The sequence below is a fragment of the Giraffa tippelskirchi genome, chromosome 3, assembly GCF_054371585.1.
Source record: "Giraffa tippelskirchi isolate mGirTip1 chromosome 3, T2T-mGirTip1v1.2.pri, whole genome shotgun sequence".
Taxonomy (NCBI): domain Eukaryota; kingdom Metazoa; phylum Chordata; class Mammalia; order Artiodactyla; family Giraffidae; genus Giraffa; species Giraffa tippelskirchi.
In genome coordinates, this window is record NC_137277.1 from 99655985 (window position 1) to 99675817 (window position 19833).

General features: G+C 36.4%; 1 protein-coding gene across 50 annotated transcripts in view; it reads right to left on the reverse strand.

Annotated features, from left to right (window-relative positions):
• Positions 1–19833, reverse strand: part of PKP4 (plakophilin 4) — a 253827-nt gene that overhangs the window by 168305 nt on the left and 65689 nt on the right. For all 50 annotated transcript variants that reach the window (XM_081582869.1, XM_081582868.1, XM_081582864.1 and 47 more), the window contains one exon: positions 14908–15044. In XM_081582869.1, the coding sequence (XP_081438995.1) occupies positions 14908–15039 (132 nt within the window). In that variant the 5' untranslated portion in view covers positions 15040–15044. The remainder of the gene's footprint in view (positions 1–14907; positions 15045–19833) is intronic.

A 19833-nucleotide genomic window follows, 5' to 3' on the forward strand; every position in this document is an offset into this window, starting at 1 on the left:
ATCTAAAGTAACCTGCTCAAAGTCACACAGCATAGCCAGGGGCAGAAGTGGGAGCTACTGCTCCTAATCATTGTGCTATGATATCCTCTGGATCTGAAGGTTGCCATTACAGTGATGCTAAATTTTCCATTTCAACCATGATTTATCTGACATATTTTCCACAACTTGCAATCTATATACACTTCTTTTCTTTCCTTCTCTGTCAACTTTAGTCTATGGTAACCTTTTACTGTCAATCCTAAAGGAAATCAATCCTGAATATTCACTGGAAGGACTGATGCTGAAGCTCCAATACTTTGGCACCTGATGTGAAGAGCTGACTCATTAGAAAGACCCTGATGCTGGGTAAAATTGAAGGCAGGAGGAGAAGGGGACGAAAGAGGACAAGATGGTTGGATGGCATCACTGACTCGATGCACATGAGTTTGAGTAAGCTCCAGGAGTTGGTGATGGACAGGGAAGCCTGGCATGCTGCAGTCCATGGGGTCACAAAGAATAGGACACAACTGAGTGACTGAACTGAACTGAATCTTTTACTATCTTTTTGAAAACTTCAGTCATATTATTTTATGGCTTCAGAATTTTTATTAAGCATTACATGATTTTTGCAAGGAAATTTGGAAAATACAAAGGAAAAAGCCTGAAGATACTTACTCAGTATTTAGAAGTGTCTCTTGTTTTATCAATGATTGCACATGTGTGTGTATACACACATATATACACACATGTATACATTCATGTGCATTTCTATAGTAAATTTTTACCTGTATGGTTAGATGCCTCATCTTTTCATTTGTATTATGAGTTTTTCCTGTCATTAAAAATTCTTTAGAAATGTGATTTTTAAATGCTGTGTAAAGCCTTTCATACTCATGTACTATTATGTATTCATTCCACTTTATTAGATAATCAAGCTGTTGACAATTTTTAGATATCATAAACATCACTATGATTAATATTTTTGTGTTAACACTTAGTATTTCCTTAGACTAGACACTTAGAATTGGAATTATTGGATCAAAGATGTAACCATTCTTGAGGTCTTTATTATACATATCATTAAAGTGCTTTCCAAAATGGTTGCCAATTTACTCGTAGCAATACTGCATGAAATTGCTAACATCACTGTACTCACACTGTTTTTTACTCTTTAACTGTTACCAATATGAAAGGCAGACATATTTTCATTATTTTAATGTGTACTTCTATAATTACTGAGGGCATCAGAGGGCAGACACACTGAAACTAAAATTATAGAAAACTAGCTAATCTGATCACACGGACCACAGCCTTGTCTATCTCAATGAAACTAAGCCATGCCGTGTGGAGCCACCCGAGACGGATGGGTCATGGTGGAGAGGTCTGACAGAATGTGGTCCACTGGAGAAGGGCATGGCAAACCACTTCAGTATTCTTGCCTTGAGAACCCCATGAACAGTATGAAAAGGCAAAAAGATAGGACACTGAAAGATGAACTCCCCAGGTCAGTAGGTGCCCAATATGCTAATGGAGATCGGTGGAGAAATAACTCCAGAAAGAATGATGGGATGGAGCCAAAATGGTTGGATGGCATCACCGACTCGATGGACATGGGTTTGGGTAGACTCCGGGAGTTGGTGATGGACAGAGAGGCCTGGCGTGCTGCAATTCATGGGGTTGCAAAGAGTCGGACACGACTGAGTGACTGAACTGAACTATAATTACTAGTGTGGTTAAAATATTTCACATGCACGTTAGTTATTTACATCCTTCTTTCGTTAATTGTCTGTTAATGTCAAATACCTCCCTTTCATTAGGTAGTTACTGTATTTTTCTTTCTCATTTGTAATTAGTCAGCACAGATTGCATTCATTTTATTCACTCATCTGATAGGTAACTGCTAAACTCCTTTAACCTATCTGTCCTGTGCTAAGGACACAGTTCTATTCTTCATAGTCTAGAATACCTTTGGGAATTTCCTTATAAGACTTCTTCTAAGTAAACACATATCTTAACGTACCTAAGATGATACCACTGACACTGATGTTTTACATACAGTTAAAGTATGCATAGATCCAAGAAAGATAAAAACATGTATAGAAATTTGTTCCCAGCTCAAACTGAAGATTTTTTTTTCTTTATGTCTTTGCAAATTCAATAAGCCAACAAACCACGACTCAGAGCATTCAATATAAGCTTATAGGTTGCAAAACATCTTAAGTGCTGTGATAATGAAAAATGCCACCAAATGTCTAAATGATACCCTACGCTGACTAGGCATTCTTCCTGTGAAGTATCTAAAATACATATGCAGTTTACCTACTATTATCAAGAGTGAATCAGAATAGTACTAATGGCTAAGAGGGACAGTCACCAGACAGAGTAATATATCCATCTGAACTATGCGAAGGAGAATATAGTTTGTGGACCATAAGAAGCAGGAAAGCACTGGAGAAGAACTGCAAAATCTAACTGATAGCATATAATAACCCTAGATTCCTGGTTTGGAATCTTAATCAAGTAAGAGATGATGTACTAGCTATTTTATACCATAAATTTCTCATTCTTGAGTCTTAAATTTGGTTATTCTCTGAAGGGAGTACATCTTCAACTATTAAAGGGTACCAGGGCACAAGAGTGAATCCATTTCATGATTTCTTAAATGTCTGAAAGTATATTTTTCATTCTTCATACACTGAAGACATTCTAGCTGGGTATAAAACTCCTGGACTATAAGCATTTTTTTTCTCCCTCAATACTCTAAACACACTGCTCCACACCAAGTTATATGTCAGTCTGATCTTATCTTCTGTAGTTAAACTATTTATATGGATTCTTCTAGAATCCCTTTCCTCTTTACCTTTGTATAATATAAAACTTTGTCAAAATTATTCCTGGACAGGTCCCTTTTCCATATGTGATGCCTGGAATGTGCTGACCACTTCAAATCTGTATACTCAGCTATATTCTCTGCTTAGAAAAACTTTCAAAATTATGTTTAAGTATTATTTCTGCTCTAATTATTGTAACGTCTTTTTCAAGAACATCCACAATACTTACGTTAGATTTATTCTCTTTGGCCTCCATGTCTAGAGACATATATATATTTTTTGTTCTTTTCTTCCATATTCCAAGATAACTTCTCAAATAATATTTATCAACAACAGTGATTCAATTTTCTTCTATATCTATTTTTCCTTTATTACCTCCACTATAGATGTTAATTATTTACTATGCATCTCTAGAGTATAACTGCCTGGATATGCATACTAGATTTCCTATTGATTAACTGTGTAAGCTTGGACACATTACTCAACTTTACCAGAATTTCAATTTTCCCATCTGTAAATAGCAGTAATAATAATAACTATCTGTATAATTCTAGGTTTTTAGTTACATACAACTGAAAACATCCTGGCTAATTTAAAGATTCAAAACAATTTATTGGAACAACTTACTTGTACAGCTCAAGGCTATATATTTTCTCACTTAGTCTATTCAGGTGGAAAAATGCAAAGAACAAGAAACTTGGATCACATGTTCACTGGCACTGGCCAAAAAAACCTGACACAACTCATAAAGGTTTGATAAATAATAGAGGAAATCCTTCAGGTAAAGCACTTAGCACAATGCCTGGCACACAGTTTAAGCAATAATAATTGTTAGATATTAGTTTCCTAATGGATTTCTATTCCAGAGAGTTTATTGCCTTTTATAGCTCACTAACAGTGATAAGATCTTTCCTAAAATTTTTCACTTGTTTCCTGTAGTAGTGGTGGCGATGATGGTGGCAGAAAAAGAAGAGACAGCAATTTGACTGTACTGAAAAGCAGGGAAGCCACATAAAGCAATGTAGGGTCTCTGTACTTACAAGGGCAGATCTAACATAAATGATCTGCTAACCATTCTTCTCAATTTTGTTCTATTGTCCTTATAGTAGAACTCCTCTCCAACTCTGAAAATAGGGTAGGTGTCTTCACAGTTTTCAATGGGAAATCAAGAGAAGTTTTTAAAGGGTATGATATTAAAAAAAGAAATCCAATTAAATAAAAGTTCTGCATGAATAACAATGGTTTCCCTATTCTATAGTGCAGATAAAATAAATTAAGTGAAACAGCATTCTGTTCAGTAACCATACCTATATAAGTTTCACATTCTTACCTACAGACCATCAAATCTTCTAATCAGCTGGGAATAATGCAACAGCAGCCATTACTAAGATGTATTTTTCCACAAAATAATTTAGTAACAATTCACTTTTTCATTATACTTTGCTAACTAAAAGAAGAATCAAGATCCTGCTGTTAACTGCTTACATTATAAGGAAAAAACCAATATTCATTTTTCTAAGAAACAATTGAGAAAATTGGGACAATGGGGAAAATCCAGTAAGCTTGCCCTCTTCCAACAACTGTCTCTTTTAAGTAAGAAACATAGAAGGTAGATAAGGTCATGAGTGAAAAAAGAAGGTGCCAATTTATTCTACACTTGGGCAAGACAGGTTTACTCTTTTATTAATAAAACAATTTATGAAAATATTTTGCAAAGGGGAAAAATGATGGTTTATGTCAACTTTTGATGGAAAGGAATTTCTAAAGGAAAACAGAATGCTGGGAAAGAGTAAGAATTGATTCCACCAGAACAGATTAGAAGGCCATATAAGCAGTGGCTGAGGACATTTATCTTAATTTAGGCTTTAGGAATGATTTTAGGAAAATGTATTAATCGGATATATGCATATTAGAGTAGATAATACCACATGATTAATATTATTCTGATATCATGCTGGTTTATAGGAATTTTCACATGTAAAGGCCTACAAATTGAAATTCAAATTTGAAATGCCTAGAACTCCAGTTTTGAAAGGAAAATTAAATTTTCCTTCAAAAGCCGAAAGATTTCAATTCTAAGAAAACTATCTCTCAATAGTGAGAACATGAAAGCATTTCCTCTAAGATCAGGAACAAGACAAGAGTGTCCACTCTCAACCACTGTTATTCAACATAGTTTTGGAAATCCTAGCCAAGGCAATCAGAGAAGAAGAAAAATAAAAGGAATCAGATCAGAAAAGTAGTAGTAAAGCTCTCATTGTTTGCAGATGACATGATACTATGCACAGAAAACCCTAAAGATACTATCAGAAAATTACTAGAGCTAATCAGTGAATTTAGCAAAGTTGTGGGATACAAAATGAATATAAAGAAATCACTTGCATTCTTAAATACTAACAAAGAAAAATCAGAAAGAGAAATTAAGGAATCAATCCCATTCACCACTGCAACAAAAAGAATAAAAATATTTAGGAAGAAACCTACCTAAGGAGACAAAAGAACTGTATACAGAAAAACTATGATACTGATGACAGAAGTCAAAGACAACATAAACAGTTGGAGAGATAGTCCATGTTCCTGGATTGGAAGAATCAATATTGTGAAAATGACTATACTACCAAATGCAATCTGCAGATTCAATGCAATCCCTATCAAACTACCTGGCATTTTTCACAAAGGTAGAACAAAAAAATTTCACAATCATATGGAAACACAAAATACCTCGAAAAGCCAAAGCAGTCTTGAGAAAGAAGAATGGGGCTGGAGGAATCAACCTTCTTGACTTTAGATTATATTACAAAGCTACAGTTATCAAGACAGTATGGTACTGGCACAAAAACAGAAATATAGACCAATGGAACAAGTTAGAGAGCCCAGAAATAAACCCACACACCTATGGGTACCTTATTTTTGACAAAGGAGGCAAGAACATACAATGGGGCAAAATAGACCCTTCAATAAGTGGTGCTGGGAAAACTGGACAGCTACACGTAAAAGAATGAAATTTGAATACTTCCTAACACCACACACAAAGATAAATGCAAAATGGATTGAAGACCTAAATGTAAGACCAGAAACTATAAAACTCTTAGAGGAAAAACATAGGCAGAACACTCAATGACTCAAATCAAAGCAAGATCCTCTTATGATCCACCTCCTAGAGTAATGGAAAACAAAAACAAAACCAAAAACAAACAAGTGGGATCTAATTAAATTTACAAAGCTTCTGCAGAGCAAAGAAAACTACAAACAAGGTGAAAAGACAACACTCAGAATGGGAGACAATAACAAATGAAACAATTGACAAAGGATTAATTTCCAAAATATACAAGCAGCAAATACAAGTCAATACTAGAAAAACAAACAGCCCAATTAAAAAGGGGGAAAAAGATATAAACAGACCTTTCTCCAAAGAAGACATACAGATGACATGAACACATGAAAAGATGCCCAAAGATGCCCATTATTAGAGAAATTCATATCAAAACTACAATGAGATATTACCTCACACCGGTCAGACTAGCCATCATCAAAAAGTCTACAAACAATAAATGCTAGAGAGGGTGTGAAGAAAAGGAAACCCTCTTGCACTGTTGGTGGGAATGTAAACTGACACAGCCATCATGGAAGATGGTATGGAGATTCATTAAAAAACTAGGAATAAAAACACCATGTGACCCAGCAATCCGAATCCTAAGGCATATACCCTGAGGAAACCAAAATTGAAAAAGACACATGTAGCCCAATGTTCACTGCAGCACTATTCACTGCAGCTAGAACATGGAAGCAACCTAAATGTCGATCAACAGATGAATGGATAAAGAAAGTGTGGTACATATCTACAATGGAATATTACTAGCCATAAAAAGGAACACATTTGAGTCAGTGCTAATGAGGTGGATGAACCTAGAGCCTGTTATACAGAGTGAAGTAAGAAAGAGAAAGATAAATATTGTATACTAACGCATATATACGGAATCCAGAAAGATGTTACCAAAGAATTTATTTTCAGGGAGCAATGGAGAAACAGACATAGAGAATAGACTTATGGACTTGGGTTTAGGCAGGGGGGTGGGTGGCAGGGGAAGGAGAGGGTGAGATGTATGGAGAGAGCAACATGGAAACTTACATTACTATATGTAAAATAGAGAGCCAATGAGAATTTGCTGTATGTTCAGGGAACTCAAACAGGGGCTCTGTATCAACCTAAAGCAGTGGGATGGTGAGGGAGATGGGAGGGAGATTCAGGAGGGAGGAGACATATGTATACCTATGACTAATTCATGTTGATGTCTGACAGAAAACAACAAAATTCTGTAAAGCAACTATCCTTCAATTAAAAAATTAATTTAAAAAACTGTCTTCCAATTTATGATAGCCATTTTCATATTTGAAATATGATTTATATAGAATTTAATTTTATAACATGATTTATCTTCATGTTTCAATAATGTGTTCTTTCAATTTGCTTGCAGAATTTTTCTATTATTTTAAATCTCTATATTATGAAGGTTTCAGTGCATAAAAACTATTAAGATTCTATAAGCTAAGACACAGATTTGTCTTTACATTTCTTGAAATCAACTTCACGTTTTAAATGATTTTTCTTAGGAGTGCCTAGAACAAAATACTCAAAGCCTAAATTACTTTACTGAGGTACAAGCAGATCTGATCACTTTGGAAAGAATACACGCATAAAATAAAAACAGACACAGTAACGCCGTATGGACCCCTTTCTGCAAAAGTGACAAAAACTACAATTTAGATATGAAGAACACAAACATGAAGACAGACTGTTCTGCGATAGCTGTGGAGTAACTTCAAGGTTATACCTGCGGGAAAAAAGTATGTTTCTGAAATAATTTTCTCTCCAGAAGTGATTCTGCAAAGAAAAACAATCAAGCGGTGCAAAGAATTTAATGCTGAATGATCCTGTCACCTATTTAATCTCACTAACTCAGCAGTCACTCATTTCACATTTAATATCATAAAGTTTGCATGTACAGGGGAAAATTACTCCATATATTCATAATTTAACTCTGAACAGGAATTGTGAACTGAGTTATTCAACTGAAAAGGAAATTATCATTTTAAATATGCAAAGGAAAGGTTGACTTTAACTGTTAATAAAGGAAAAATATTCTATTACTTTCAAATGTAAACCAAAGGTACAGCTAATTCAATGGTAAAAATTAAAGTAGTAATTTTGCCTAATAGTTAATAATAATAATAATGCCTAAGTTAACAAATTTACATAAAACTGGCATAGTAAAATATATATCTATAGCCTGATTAAAAAAGGGGACAAATGTACATATATTCCTGGATTTTTGTGGTTCCAACGAACGAATATTCATTATGTGCCAATTACCACAAATAAAAATATACAATATGGTTTGTAACTCTGTATTCTTCTGAGGGCAGAAATTGTATGAAACAGACCACCTTTATATCCCTCCCATCTCTTTCCTGGACAGTCTTTGCTCACGGTAGGCTTTCTATATATATATATATATATATATATATATATATATATATTTTTTTTTTTTTTTTTTACCTAGTTAAAAGCAAGTGTAAATGAACTACAGTGGGATAGTGAGCACTTTTACATTCTTAGTTCATTTACCCAATAAATATTCGGGGGGGTCTTCTACTATGTATTCCATGTCTGCAAGTGTAATTCAGCTATGGATAAAGAGCCAGACAGAAGCTGTTCAAACTCCTGGAAGTTAAGAGCTCATCAAACAAAACAAAGTAAAACAAAACAACCACCTAACTGTGTCAATACTTCTAAAAAGATGTCTCCAAGGGAATCAAATAGAACAAAAAATCAGCTATTCAAAACATATGCCTCAGACACAAAAGACTTGGGAACTGCGCTCACAGGTCCAGCTGATCATTATCAGACTACTGGAAAACATGGGCAGATGTAAAAATTTACCTGTTATTGTTAGCTAACTTGGCAATCTAAGGACAGTTTTTTTTTTTTGTACACTCAAATGCACGAATAAACCAACCTGTTAACTATACTCTTGTATTATTTAACCACAGAGATACTCAAACTGGGGGTACCCTACATCATTAACACATGGAAGAGAAATGTTAAATTTTCACTATGTCATATGTAATTTAAGAGGACTGATCTCCTAAGAACCAAGTATCAGCTTTCACAATTCTTGAATCCAGGCCAAAGAGTGTTGCAAGACATCTACCACTTGACCCCCCTTTGAACCTTAATTCCATAATATTAAAGAGAAAAAGCTGTAAAATTTGATGATCCCACAGAAGTCACTAAGAAAAGATCCAATCTTACCTTGTATTTGATGATGCAGTTCAGGCACAGAAGATGTTTCTATATGTTACATAATTACAACTGCCAAGATAATTCAGTTACCAAGAGAAAAAATTACTAAGTTACTAAAAGGGAAAGTGTGAAGTTTTCAGTGTTGTACTTACAGTACAATGCTTTTAGCTAGGCTACAAACTATGCTTGTTTACAGCTGAAGTAAAAATTCTGTCTTCTGCATGAGGCCGAGGTGTGTCTGGGAGAACTATTTCATTGTAAATAAATCTAGGGGCCAAATAAAAGGAAGTTGCAAAAGCAGGTGTACAGCAGTTGAGTTGTTTCAGTTTCAGAGAAATAAAGTAAATAATTGTACTGGAATTTGTTCAGTTCTGGGCATTCTGCCATACAGGAAAGGGTGTGTAATTACTGAAGCTAACACATCCATGTAAAAATGAAGTAATATCAATAGAACACAGTTGGGATCTAAATTTCCTTTTTCATTTTCAAAAATTAAGGATCTCTATAATGACTCTCATTTCACCCTTCGATATTTAAATATCACAAGTTAATATGAACACACTGAAGGCAGAATTGTAATTTTCACAAAGTCAGAAAATATTATCTTTAAAGGTGGTATTATTCTCTTTGAAAGCCTCACAAATGAAGAACATTCCAATTTTCACTCATCAAAGATAACAAAAGAAGTATACCCAATACCTCATTTAGGACTTCACCAGAGTAAGAGAAGTACACATAATGTTAGCACGTTTTACCAAATCTATTCTTTGCTTACCATTTCATGCTATCTGGATTGAACTCAATCTTAAACCTGGATTCCAAACTTCTTAAATCATAAACCCAAAATAAGAGGGTGTGGTTTATGGGAGAACAATGGAAGTTAAAGCACCTAGGGAGTCAGGCAAAGTTCAAATAGAGATCTCAATTATTCAAGAAATTTTATGACAGAAGATGAAAGAGTGTAATAAATATTACATGTGTGATTTTACAGAATGTAAATCAACTTGCACCTTAAACAGAGTTATGAAAAAATATTTAACACTATTCAGGATTGGCCATATGATTTTTTAAAGAGTATTTCTACAATCCAGGATGAGATTCTACCAATTATAAAAGTTCAATATACTCCCCCATTGATAATAAGAGCCTGCTCCTGGCTCACTGCTTCCCTGAGCCTGTGATGTTAGCATGCTGACACTTCTAAGTTGCAGGGATGGCAGTGAATTTCTGAATGAGTCAATGTCTTAGCAGATTCCAATTCCTTTCCATCCAAAGACATGCTGTCCATTTCAAGGACAAATCAATCAGTTTAGTCTATGATTTTCACAGGAAGTGGGAAGTCTCTCTGAGGGCACTGCATTTGGCCATATTTCTTTACCTGACCACATATAAGGTAGGCACTAGATCATTCTTGGGTAAGCCTGAAAACTATCGGGATACAAAATAATTTGTTTCCAACATCTACATTCATCTTGGGAATCCTGTATTCTCAGCAGGAGTTGAACTGAACAGTAGAAACTGCCAAATGATGATCCTGATTGTATAAAGCCAACAGCCAACTGGTGGCTTAAGTTCAACTGACACTTCCTGTAATTTTAGACTGGAGTCCAAGGATAACATTACTTTGCTAATCCCATGGGCTGACTTTTTCTTTCTCTTGAAGGATGATCCTCAACTGGAAGACATTTCTTTTGCGATTACTTGGTTTACATGATGCTGGTGGATATTTTGTGACATCACCAAGATAAACCACAACCTTTCGTTCCCTACACTTCATTTTCAGCTAAGCTGGACAGATGGAAGATGAAATATAAATTTCTTTCATATTTTTCAAAGACTTATGCCATTATATGACCATCCATGTGAAATAAAATTTAAGTTTGTTCCATGCAGAGATCAGATTTAATTTCTAGATCAATATGGATATAGTGCAATTCAAATTGTCTTAAAGATAAGAATGTACAGCTGAGTAGTTTTCTAGGTGCTGTCTTGAGATTCTCTTGCTTAGTAATGTTTCTATGAATGTGGCAACAGATTCCATTATCCTCATAAAATAGCCAGTTGGTGACAAAGTGATCTGATAGCATTATTTATTCACTTCCTCTTTCAACAATCATTCATGCAGCTCTAGTATATTCAAGGGTCCAGGCAAGGAGTGGCCTGTAACACGTGTGTGAAGCAACATATAAAAAATGCCTCTATCCTTAGGTAGGGGCTTCCCTAGTAGCTCAGCTGGTAAAGAATTTGCTTGCAATGCAGGAGACCCTGGTTTGATTCTTGGGTCGGGAAGATCCACTGGAGAAGGGATAGGCTACCCACTCTAGTATTCTGGCCTGGAGAATTCCATGGACTGTATAGTCCATGGGGTTGCAAAGAGTAGGACATGACTAAGTAACTTTGATTTTCACCCTCAGGTAGCTTTTAATTATATCATCCAAAGGAGCATATGATGAGTCAGAGCAGTGGTATAAAGTGCTAAGAAAGATCAGCAGAGTTGACTTCAGGCTGGGGAGAACTTGGTTGGCTTCATGAACGAAGTAGCACTTGAACAGAAGTGAGTTCCTTCTTTCTATCTGCAAAAGGGCAAGGCACATCTTCTATAAAGGCACACGCATACATCTATGGGACTGACATCAACATGCAAAGTCATAGCTTCATAAAAGAGAGAGAATATGAATCTCTGTATTTTGTCAAGAATAAGGAACAGCTTCTGGCATGGGAGGATCTGAAGGGAAGAGAGGCCCAGTAGAGGAAGATTTCAGTGTTCCTATGACTCCCTAAATCCAATTTCAGGTATTAACAGACTAATGATTTGTTAACAAGATGGCTGCTGGCTGCCTGTCATTTTCTTCCCTACTACTTATCATGAATTGTCCAGGGGGAATTCACATGAGGTACTATAGTGGCTTGGATATAATTTACAAGAACCCAGATTCTTCCTCTCAAAATTCAGGTGCATGTTAAAAGATATTACTTTTCAATTCTTTGACCAAGTGCTTTGGCATGATGTTCAGGTTTGTACTATGTCAGCACGTTAATAAAATTTATTTTCACTATTCTACTTCTTATAATAAATGCATAAAGCTGTTTTAATTGGTGAGATCAACAAGGTGAAGTTTTGAAAGTTTAATGCCACGTCAAAGTATATACTGTCACAGCATAAACATGGCTCAGCTCAGTATTCAAAAGAGTTTTTTTGTCTTCGTATCAGTGGCCTGGAAGAAGTTTCTCAGTCCCGACAGACACATATTTAAAAGTAGACCCACCAGCTTCTCTTAGGGAAGGTATTTTCTTCTTATGTAGAGATGATGATGATAATAGTAATATTAGCCTTTACTATGAGCATTTACTACGTGCAAGGCAGTATAAAAATTTTACATAGGTTAATTTAATGTTTTCAATAACTATTATTATCTTCATTCTACAAATGAGAAACTGAGGCAGAGAGAGGTTAACAATCTTGCCAAGATGACACAGTACGTAGTGGAGCCATGATGGGAACCCAGCCACTTCCCCCTCGCACTGAAGGAATCTCTGTATCCCAATGAAACATTCGTTCTGAGACACATCCACCATCAAACCAAGTCTGTTCTCTGAGATCAGCGGACCTGATCCCATCACTCCAAGCCTATGAAAATGAGGCACCTTTTCTTTCCCTATAGTTGTACATCCTATCCAGTAATACTGCTCTTTGATACAGTACATGACCAAGGACATAATCTAAAATTAACTATTTCATTTGAGTCTAACACAACTACAAATGTGCCATTCTCACTAGTATTTTAGAATCAAATATATAAGGTAAATAGTAATTAGTTTTCTTATTCTTAGCTAACTTTTCTATGCTCTGTCTCATTTGGCAGACAAAGGCAAGTGACATATTTCAGGAAAGTCTAAGAAATTTTTACTCTAATTATAGAGAAATTAGAGTATCTTGCTTTGTACCACACAAATTCTATGGGAACTAGAGTTAGCTATTTAAAATCAGGCAAGTATCTTGGAATAAGAGATATGGTGTCTTGGGTTGAATGACTGATGCACTGAGTAATGAGCACTGACAATCTTAAAAGAAATTAAGAATGAAAACTGTAAATGTATATTAATGGACTCAAATTCTTAAAAACAAGAATAGAAGAAGTGTATCTTCCCAATAACTAAATAAAGTGGGAGACATATGATAATTCTAATAAATAACAAGTATCCGTATATTTTTTGCCTACCCCAAGAAACCAGAACTCTTTCTGCTTCCTTCCACAAAACATCCATCCATTGCCAAAAGATAAAACTTTGAAGTCATTTGAGGCCATCAAGTAATTATAGGGCAAAAATTCTGATAGGTTTCCAATTTCTTCTATATGCAGGGTTATCTAGTTTGAAGGTACAGACACAAAGGTTCCTATTGCTGTGCTTACTGAGCAGTTTTTGGTTTTAAGTTAGTTCTGGGCACTTGGATAAATTTACTGTCATATTTCACCAAAATGCAGTATACACTAAGAGTCACAAATAAATCAGAGCCTTCTTGTTTTACAGCTCCTTGGGTCAGATCTCAACAACTAAGAAGAAAGAGTCCTTTTTTCCTCCCTAAAGGTGATAGAATCTTAGATAATCTATAGTTTGGTGGAAAATGAAAATAGTACTGACTCTAATTTTCTTGTGTCTTCCCAAATTCTTAGTTTATGAAATGTTTAAAAACTTCAAATTTCTGTGATGAATGAAAAATATTTTGACATCTTGCTACTAGGATAAGTTGTAAAATCATTTTTTCTTGAAAATACAGCTCTAATGACAAGACATATCTCCTAGTTTTAGAGCCATCTTTTATATACACACCCAGCTTTAAGTTACAGCAAAAAATAAGAAAGTTTTAAATACCCTTTCACTCTTTGTCATCATTAGTCATGGGAGTTGTTGACACTGATTTTTCAAAGAATTCCAGCTTACATACAACATCTAAGCTTGTATCTCTTGAGGAAAAAAAGACTAGTAATTTAAATCATAAGATTTAAAAAGAAATTTCACTATTAGATTATCTCCAACAAAATAACCCTCACAGAGGGCGTATACTTTCTGGCTGCTTGTGTGTTTTTTGAGGGAGTAGGGCAGAAAAGAAAAGTCTCCCTGGAGGTTTACACTCACATTCTCCTTATTAAGCTTCTAAATCTTAAGCAGTTAAAATTTCTCTAAGCCCACCAGATCAAACTCTAATTTAGAAGGCTACCTGGATCTGAAGGGTAACAGTATTAAGTGCCTTTAAAAAATCAACATAAACATGACATTTAAGCAAACTGGCACAGTGTGACAAGTTTTAGAACAGTAGCTCACAAGATGAGTATACTCTGATTAAGACAAACACAACAAATAGAACCTTTAATCCAAAAAATCACGGAGACAACCCTGTGTAATACCTATGTTAAAACGTTCAACAGATCTAAGGCTATCACAGGCCTCAAGTTGCCAGAGTCCTGACAGAAAAGTCAGCGATGTGAAACACGCTTTACAAAGCTGGGCGTGCATGCACACACTCTGCAAGGTGAGCGAGACAGAGACACCGATCACCACTGATATTGTCCTTACTTGCAGACGCACAAGTATCCTGCATGTTCCGATTCTGACTGGCACCTGGAGCGGCTCTACCTGCCAGTCATCCCAATGTACTCAGGGATGTAAACACCTTATAATTAGAAAACGTGAAGGCGTCAAGGACGTTAGACAAATTGAAAACACATCCAAAGATTAATTTTTAAAGGCATTGAAGAAATAATTAATAGCAAAGTCTAAAATCAGAGGATGTACCTGCTCCTTCACGGAAGCTAGAATAGTGGTGGCTGTGGTCTCGGGTTCCATGCCGGGGCCAGTGGAGGCAGCTTCCTGGTGGGTCTGTGGTTGCCCCTCCTCCACCAATGAGGCCTGTTCAGGAGCTGGCATTCCTCCTGCAACCAAGCAGGCAAAGAGGGTTAACACTTTCATCTGCTCCTGTGCAGGAACAGGCAGGGGCTGCGTGCTTACACAGGGTTCCCAGGAACTACTACAGACTTCTCAATGCCATATGGCTTTATGATGTCTAAAAGGCAACACCCAGGGTCAAAGTAGAACTAGTACTACCAAATACTAAAAAATAACAATAGAATAATAATGACAATAAAAAACACTGAGAAAATATTTAAACAACATCATAGTCTAAAAATGACGTGGAAAGTGTTAAGGAAGAGGACTCAAAAATACACCAAGGACAATAAAGCTGTTAGATGCTATAAAAGTGCTGAATTTTCTAAACAGTTCACCAATAAGTAAATATGATTACCTTATCATGAACAAAATAGTAACAAATACTCTAGACTGCTATAAGGGTCAGTTTTCAAAGAAGTACACGAGTAAGAAGACATCTACAACTGTAAATGCTTTACGACTGCACAAGAGGCTTATGCATTAGAAGAAAAGGGGAATTAAAACTTACAAAAGGTTTGAAACAATAGGTAAAATTCTGCAGTATTTAAAAAAATCAAGACTGCTGGTGGAATATTATAACTAGGTTGGTTTCCTTAGAGGAATCTGTTTATGCAAAGACAACAATGACTATGGTGATGGTGTTGAAACAGAATTTATTGTTCAGGACCATAGATTGTGACAGAAAAATGGGTTCTTGCCAAGCGAATAGGTGCCTCTCCTACATAACACATACTGAGAGTGGTGTGTTTGCTGGCAAACTTACTGACTTGATATGGATTTTTATATAAATTTGAAAAAGACTGGGAAAAGGTACCCACATAAAATGTTGTAAATATTCTAATAACTTGTTTACCAGTCAGTCTCTCTGTCTCCTCTAGAATAGAGTTTATCATACCATGAGACCAGCCTAGAGCCTGGCATATATAATATTCAATTAATCTTCGCCAAATAAATGAATACATGAATGAAGGACTGACTGTCTCTTCCATGCCTCATAACAGTCATTAGGCAAATCTGACCACAAGTGCTATGGTGCTCCTGAGATCTTATTTGCTTAATACATTACTCTGTGTACTTGTATTTGAAACTGCAAATGCTATTTTTGACATTCTTCATAGTTTTCTCCTAAAAATGACTCTACTCTCATATTTTGATTTCTTTTCAACTTCAGCAATGTTCATTTCTGTAGGATGATCTGGGGTGGGGGAAGGGGGGAGAAGTTCCCCATTCCCTCAAATGTCAATATCAGCTTGCTGTTTATTTCCAACCTCATAATCTGTAAGACAAGGGAAGATGAACATATCACCTGAGCCTCTACGTCCTTCCTTACTCTCCTAACTTGCACATTGGTGAAGCTGGGGTTAGGTTCCAGGGTGCTGCCAATGTTGCTTTATTGCTGCCATATTAGTAGGCAGAAATGGAAAATGGGTCTGATGAGTATGTGAATTTTCCCCTAATGGGGCTCTCCATGAGGAGTTCTCATGGATGCTCTAGAGGTAGATTCTTTATTGTCAGTTTCTGTGGGGCTCCAGGCTAAGCGCAGCCTCAACTGCCAAAAGGAGGACCTCCAGTTCAAGCGGGAGGAGGACCTCCAGGCTTGAAGTATGTGGGTCCAGGATCAAAACCAAGTGCCTTGAACATGAGCCATCACTTCCTCACTTACAAAAAGAGCTTACTAATTCTTCCCACAACACCATGGGATGATTTTTATGATAATCTTTATTTTTTAGTATGTATGTTAATATTGATATATAAAACAGTGGACTCAAAATATCATTGTTGTTAGTTGCTCAGTCGTGTCCGATTCTTTGTGACCCCATGGGCTGTAGCCAACCAGGCTCCTCAGTCCATGAGATTCTCCAGGCAAAAATACTGGAGTGGGTTGCCAGTCCCTTCTCCACGGGAAAATATCATTAACTGGATAAAATAATGCATTTCTGTATTTAGCCAGTGCTCATTATAGATAAGATTTAAGGTCTATGAAAAAAAAAATGCCACACATAACAATCCCTGACTTGTACTTAAGGCTAGTAAAGATATAAAAATATTCTATGCCATCAAAAAACTACACACCTTAAAATAAGCAGATGGTTGCAAAGAACAAAAATGTTACTATGCAACAGTGAAACAAATAATGCCAAGAAACAAAAATTTTAAATGTCAAGAGTATAATACCCTGAAATAACCAATGTATAAGAAAGAGAGAAGCAAAATTTCAGTGAACAAAGAGAATTTGGGAAAGAAAGAAACGTCACTGGGGAAGTAGTTACTCTTGACTAAAAACGGGAGGATCCTTGCTATTTAAAGAAAGATACTGAAAAATACTGTTGTAATTGCATTACATCACTGTGAGTGCACCACACTTAATTTCATGATATTTATTTTCTGATGACTGTCCAGATCTATGGTATCAGATGAACATCTTCTGAATACCACTTTGCCCATGTAACAACATGCAGGGTGGTACGGGGGTACAGGCATAAAGAAAGGTCACTGACCATTAGTGGCTCATCATCTAGCTGAGGCAGCAAAATATGAATCAGATCAAGGCAGAGGCAAGAGGCAAGTGATGGAGTAACAACGCTGAAATCAACAGGAAGAGGTGATGAAAAAGAAACTATTATTCGGCAAGAGAGAAGACTTGAATAGGTAGGTGTGATTTCTACTCTCAGATTCCTCAAAGACTAGGAGACACTACAGGCAATCACGAACACTCACGGGATAGACGATGATGACCAGGGTACCCAGGCATAACTGAGGGTTATGCCTCACTTCTCTACGCCTCATCTCTGAACAGTCCCTAAACACCATCACCAACATGTGGCAAAGAAGGGATGCCATAATACTGACAAGCTATACACCTAGTAATCTGTTCATTTACATAGCTCTCATAACAATTTTAGGAGTTGGAAGGAATCAAGCTAAGACTAAAGTTACAGAATATTATTACTTCTCCCCATTAGCAAAGCAAAAAAGCAATGACTACTTATATGGCAAAGAAACTGTGAGAAATTAAGCTTTGTGCTTCCCTCAATTATCTCAACTGGCCTGAACTGGGCAATTACATTTTAGGGACCTGAGTACACTGACAAATAAGTTGCTGGACCATTTTGGCTCTTTGGAAAATCACAGAGAATAGAAAAGGTGCCAGAAAACTGGAAACAGGAAAATGCCATTGCTGTTTTTGGAAAGAAGAAAGTAGACTCTCTTCATGTTACAAACTAGAGAGCTAGACATAGATGTTGGGTGAGATTCTTACAAGGATTTTATCCAAGAGATGACTGTGAGAACCAAAAAGGGGCACGCCAAAGAAAAGTCATGTTAAGCTCATCTAATTTCTCTTTGGCACTATAACCATGGAAGTGCAGTGTGTCTAGACTCACTGAGGCATGATGATGTTAGAAGTCCCCCATGGTATTATAATCAGCATAGAAATAGGGCTGGCACAAGGGCAATTGCTGCCTCTGACATTCTGTAAATAGCTGAACAAAATATATCAAAGTACAGAGGTTTCTAATGTAACACTAGAGAGCTCTGATCCTGGCCCAGCCCTAACCAAAAACTTTAACCATAATGTAATAATAATATACAGGGCATGCTCAAATTCTTCAATGAGTAAGAATACTGAATTTATGAGGTGATGAAATTCAAATATAAAAATCGTTGATACGCTGCAGTAATGAGTTGCTTCTAATGAGATGTAAAAAAAGAAACAAAAACACCAAGCATAAACATAGGATCTTGTATTTAGGTTAGCTCAGCAGCACACAGGGGAAAAATTTAGTAGGCACTTTAGATTCAATAGCACAATGAGTGAATCAAGAATGAAAAGAGGCTTCCACAGAGCCAAGGTGATGCTATGTTGCATCAATATCAGCATTTAAGGTGATAGAAAGAAAGGGACAAGGGAATGTACACCTCCTCTTCAGGTCCGTGTCCACTTCCAGTGATGGCTGGCACATTAACAGGAATGGACACAAGTGTATTCATTCGAGAGGATGAGTAGGATGGTGAAAGGATTCCGCCATTATTTCCAGGCACAAGGACAAAATTAATGATGAGCTTGAAGCTTAGCTGAGAACCACAGGAAGAACACTTGATGGAACACAAAGAGAAAAATCTGACCTGAACAAGAAAAGGACCATGCAGACAAGCAAAGGTCTATGAATCTCTTCAGGACTGCCAAGCACAAGCAAGGTCAGAATTTTTGGTCCCAAGAGCTAGACCAAAAACTAACGGTTTTGTAGCAAACTTGTATTAACCTAAATTACTACTGTCTTTATACTCTGAATCAAATTTGGCTAACAGTTATGTTTTATTATATTTATATTACAAAAGTAAAGGTTGGCGCTATGAGGGCAAGCTCAGGAAGGTCTTTCCTTTCGGAGTAAAGAGCCAGATGTCCAAAATTTCAAGAACTAAAACCCCAGAGGTGGTACATTCCCCATCGCTGGAGGTCTTTAACCACAGTTCAAGTAGCGGGGAAGGTACAGAAGGAATCCTGCACTGGGTATGTGTCAGAAATAGGAGACAAAGTTCTCTGAATCTTGATGTAGAGACTAAGATATGAGAACATCTATGTTCTGAATTGATGTGAATGCTCCTCAGGGGTTTTCAGAGTGTTGTCTACCATATCACACCTCTGTAAAAAAGCACCTGAAGGCCAGGACACTGTGTTTTTCCTGAGAGAATGATGGTGACTGGAAGTCTTACTGCTGACTGTTTCTGTTTAGCTGCACAAAAAGCTCAGAAGAGTTTGCGATCAACTCTTAA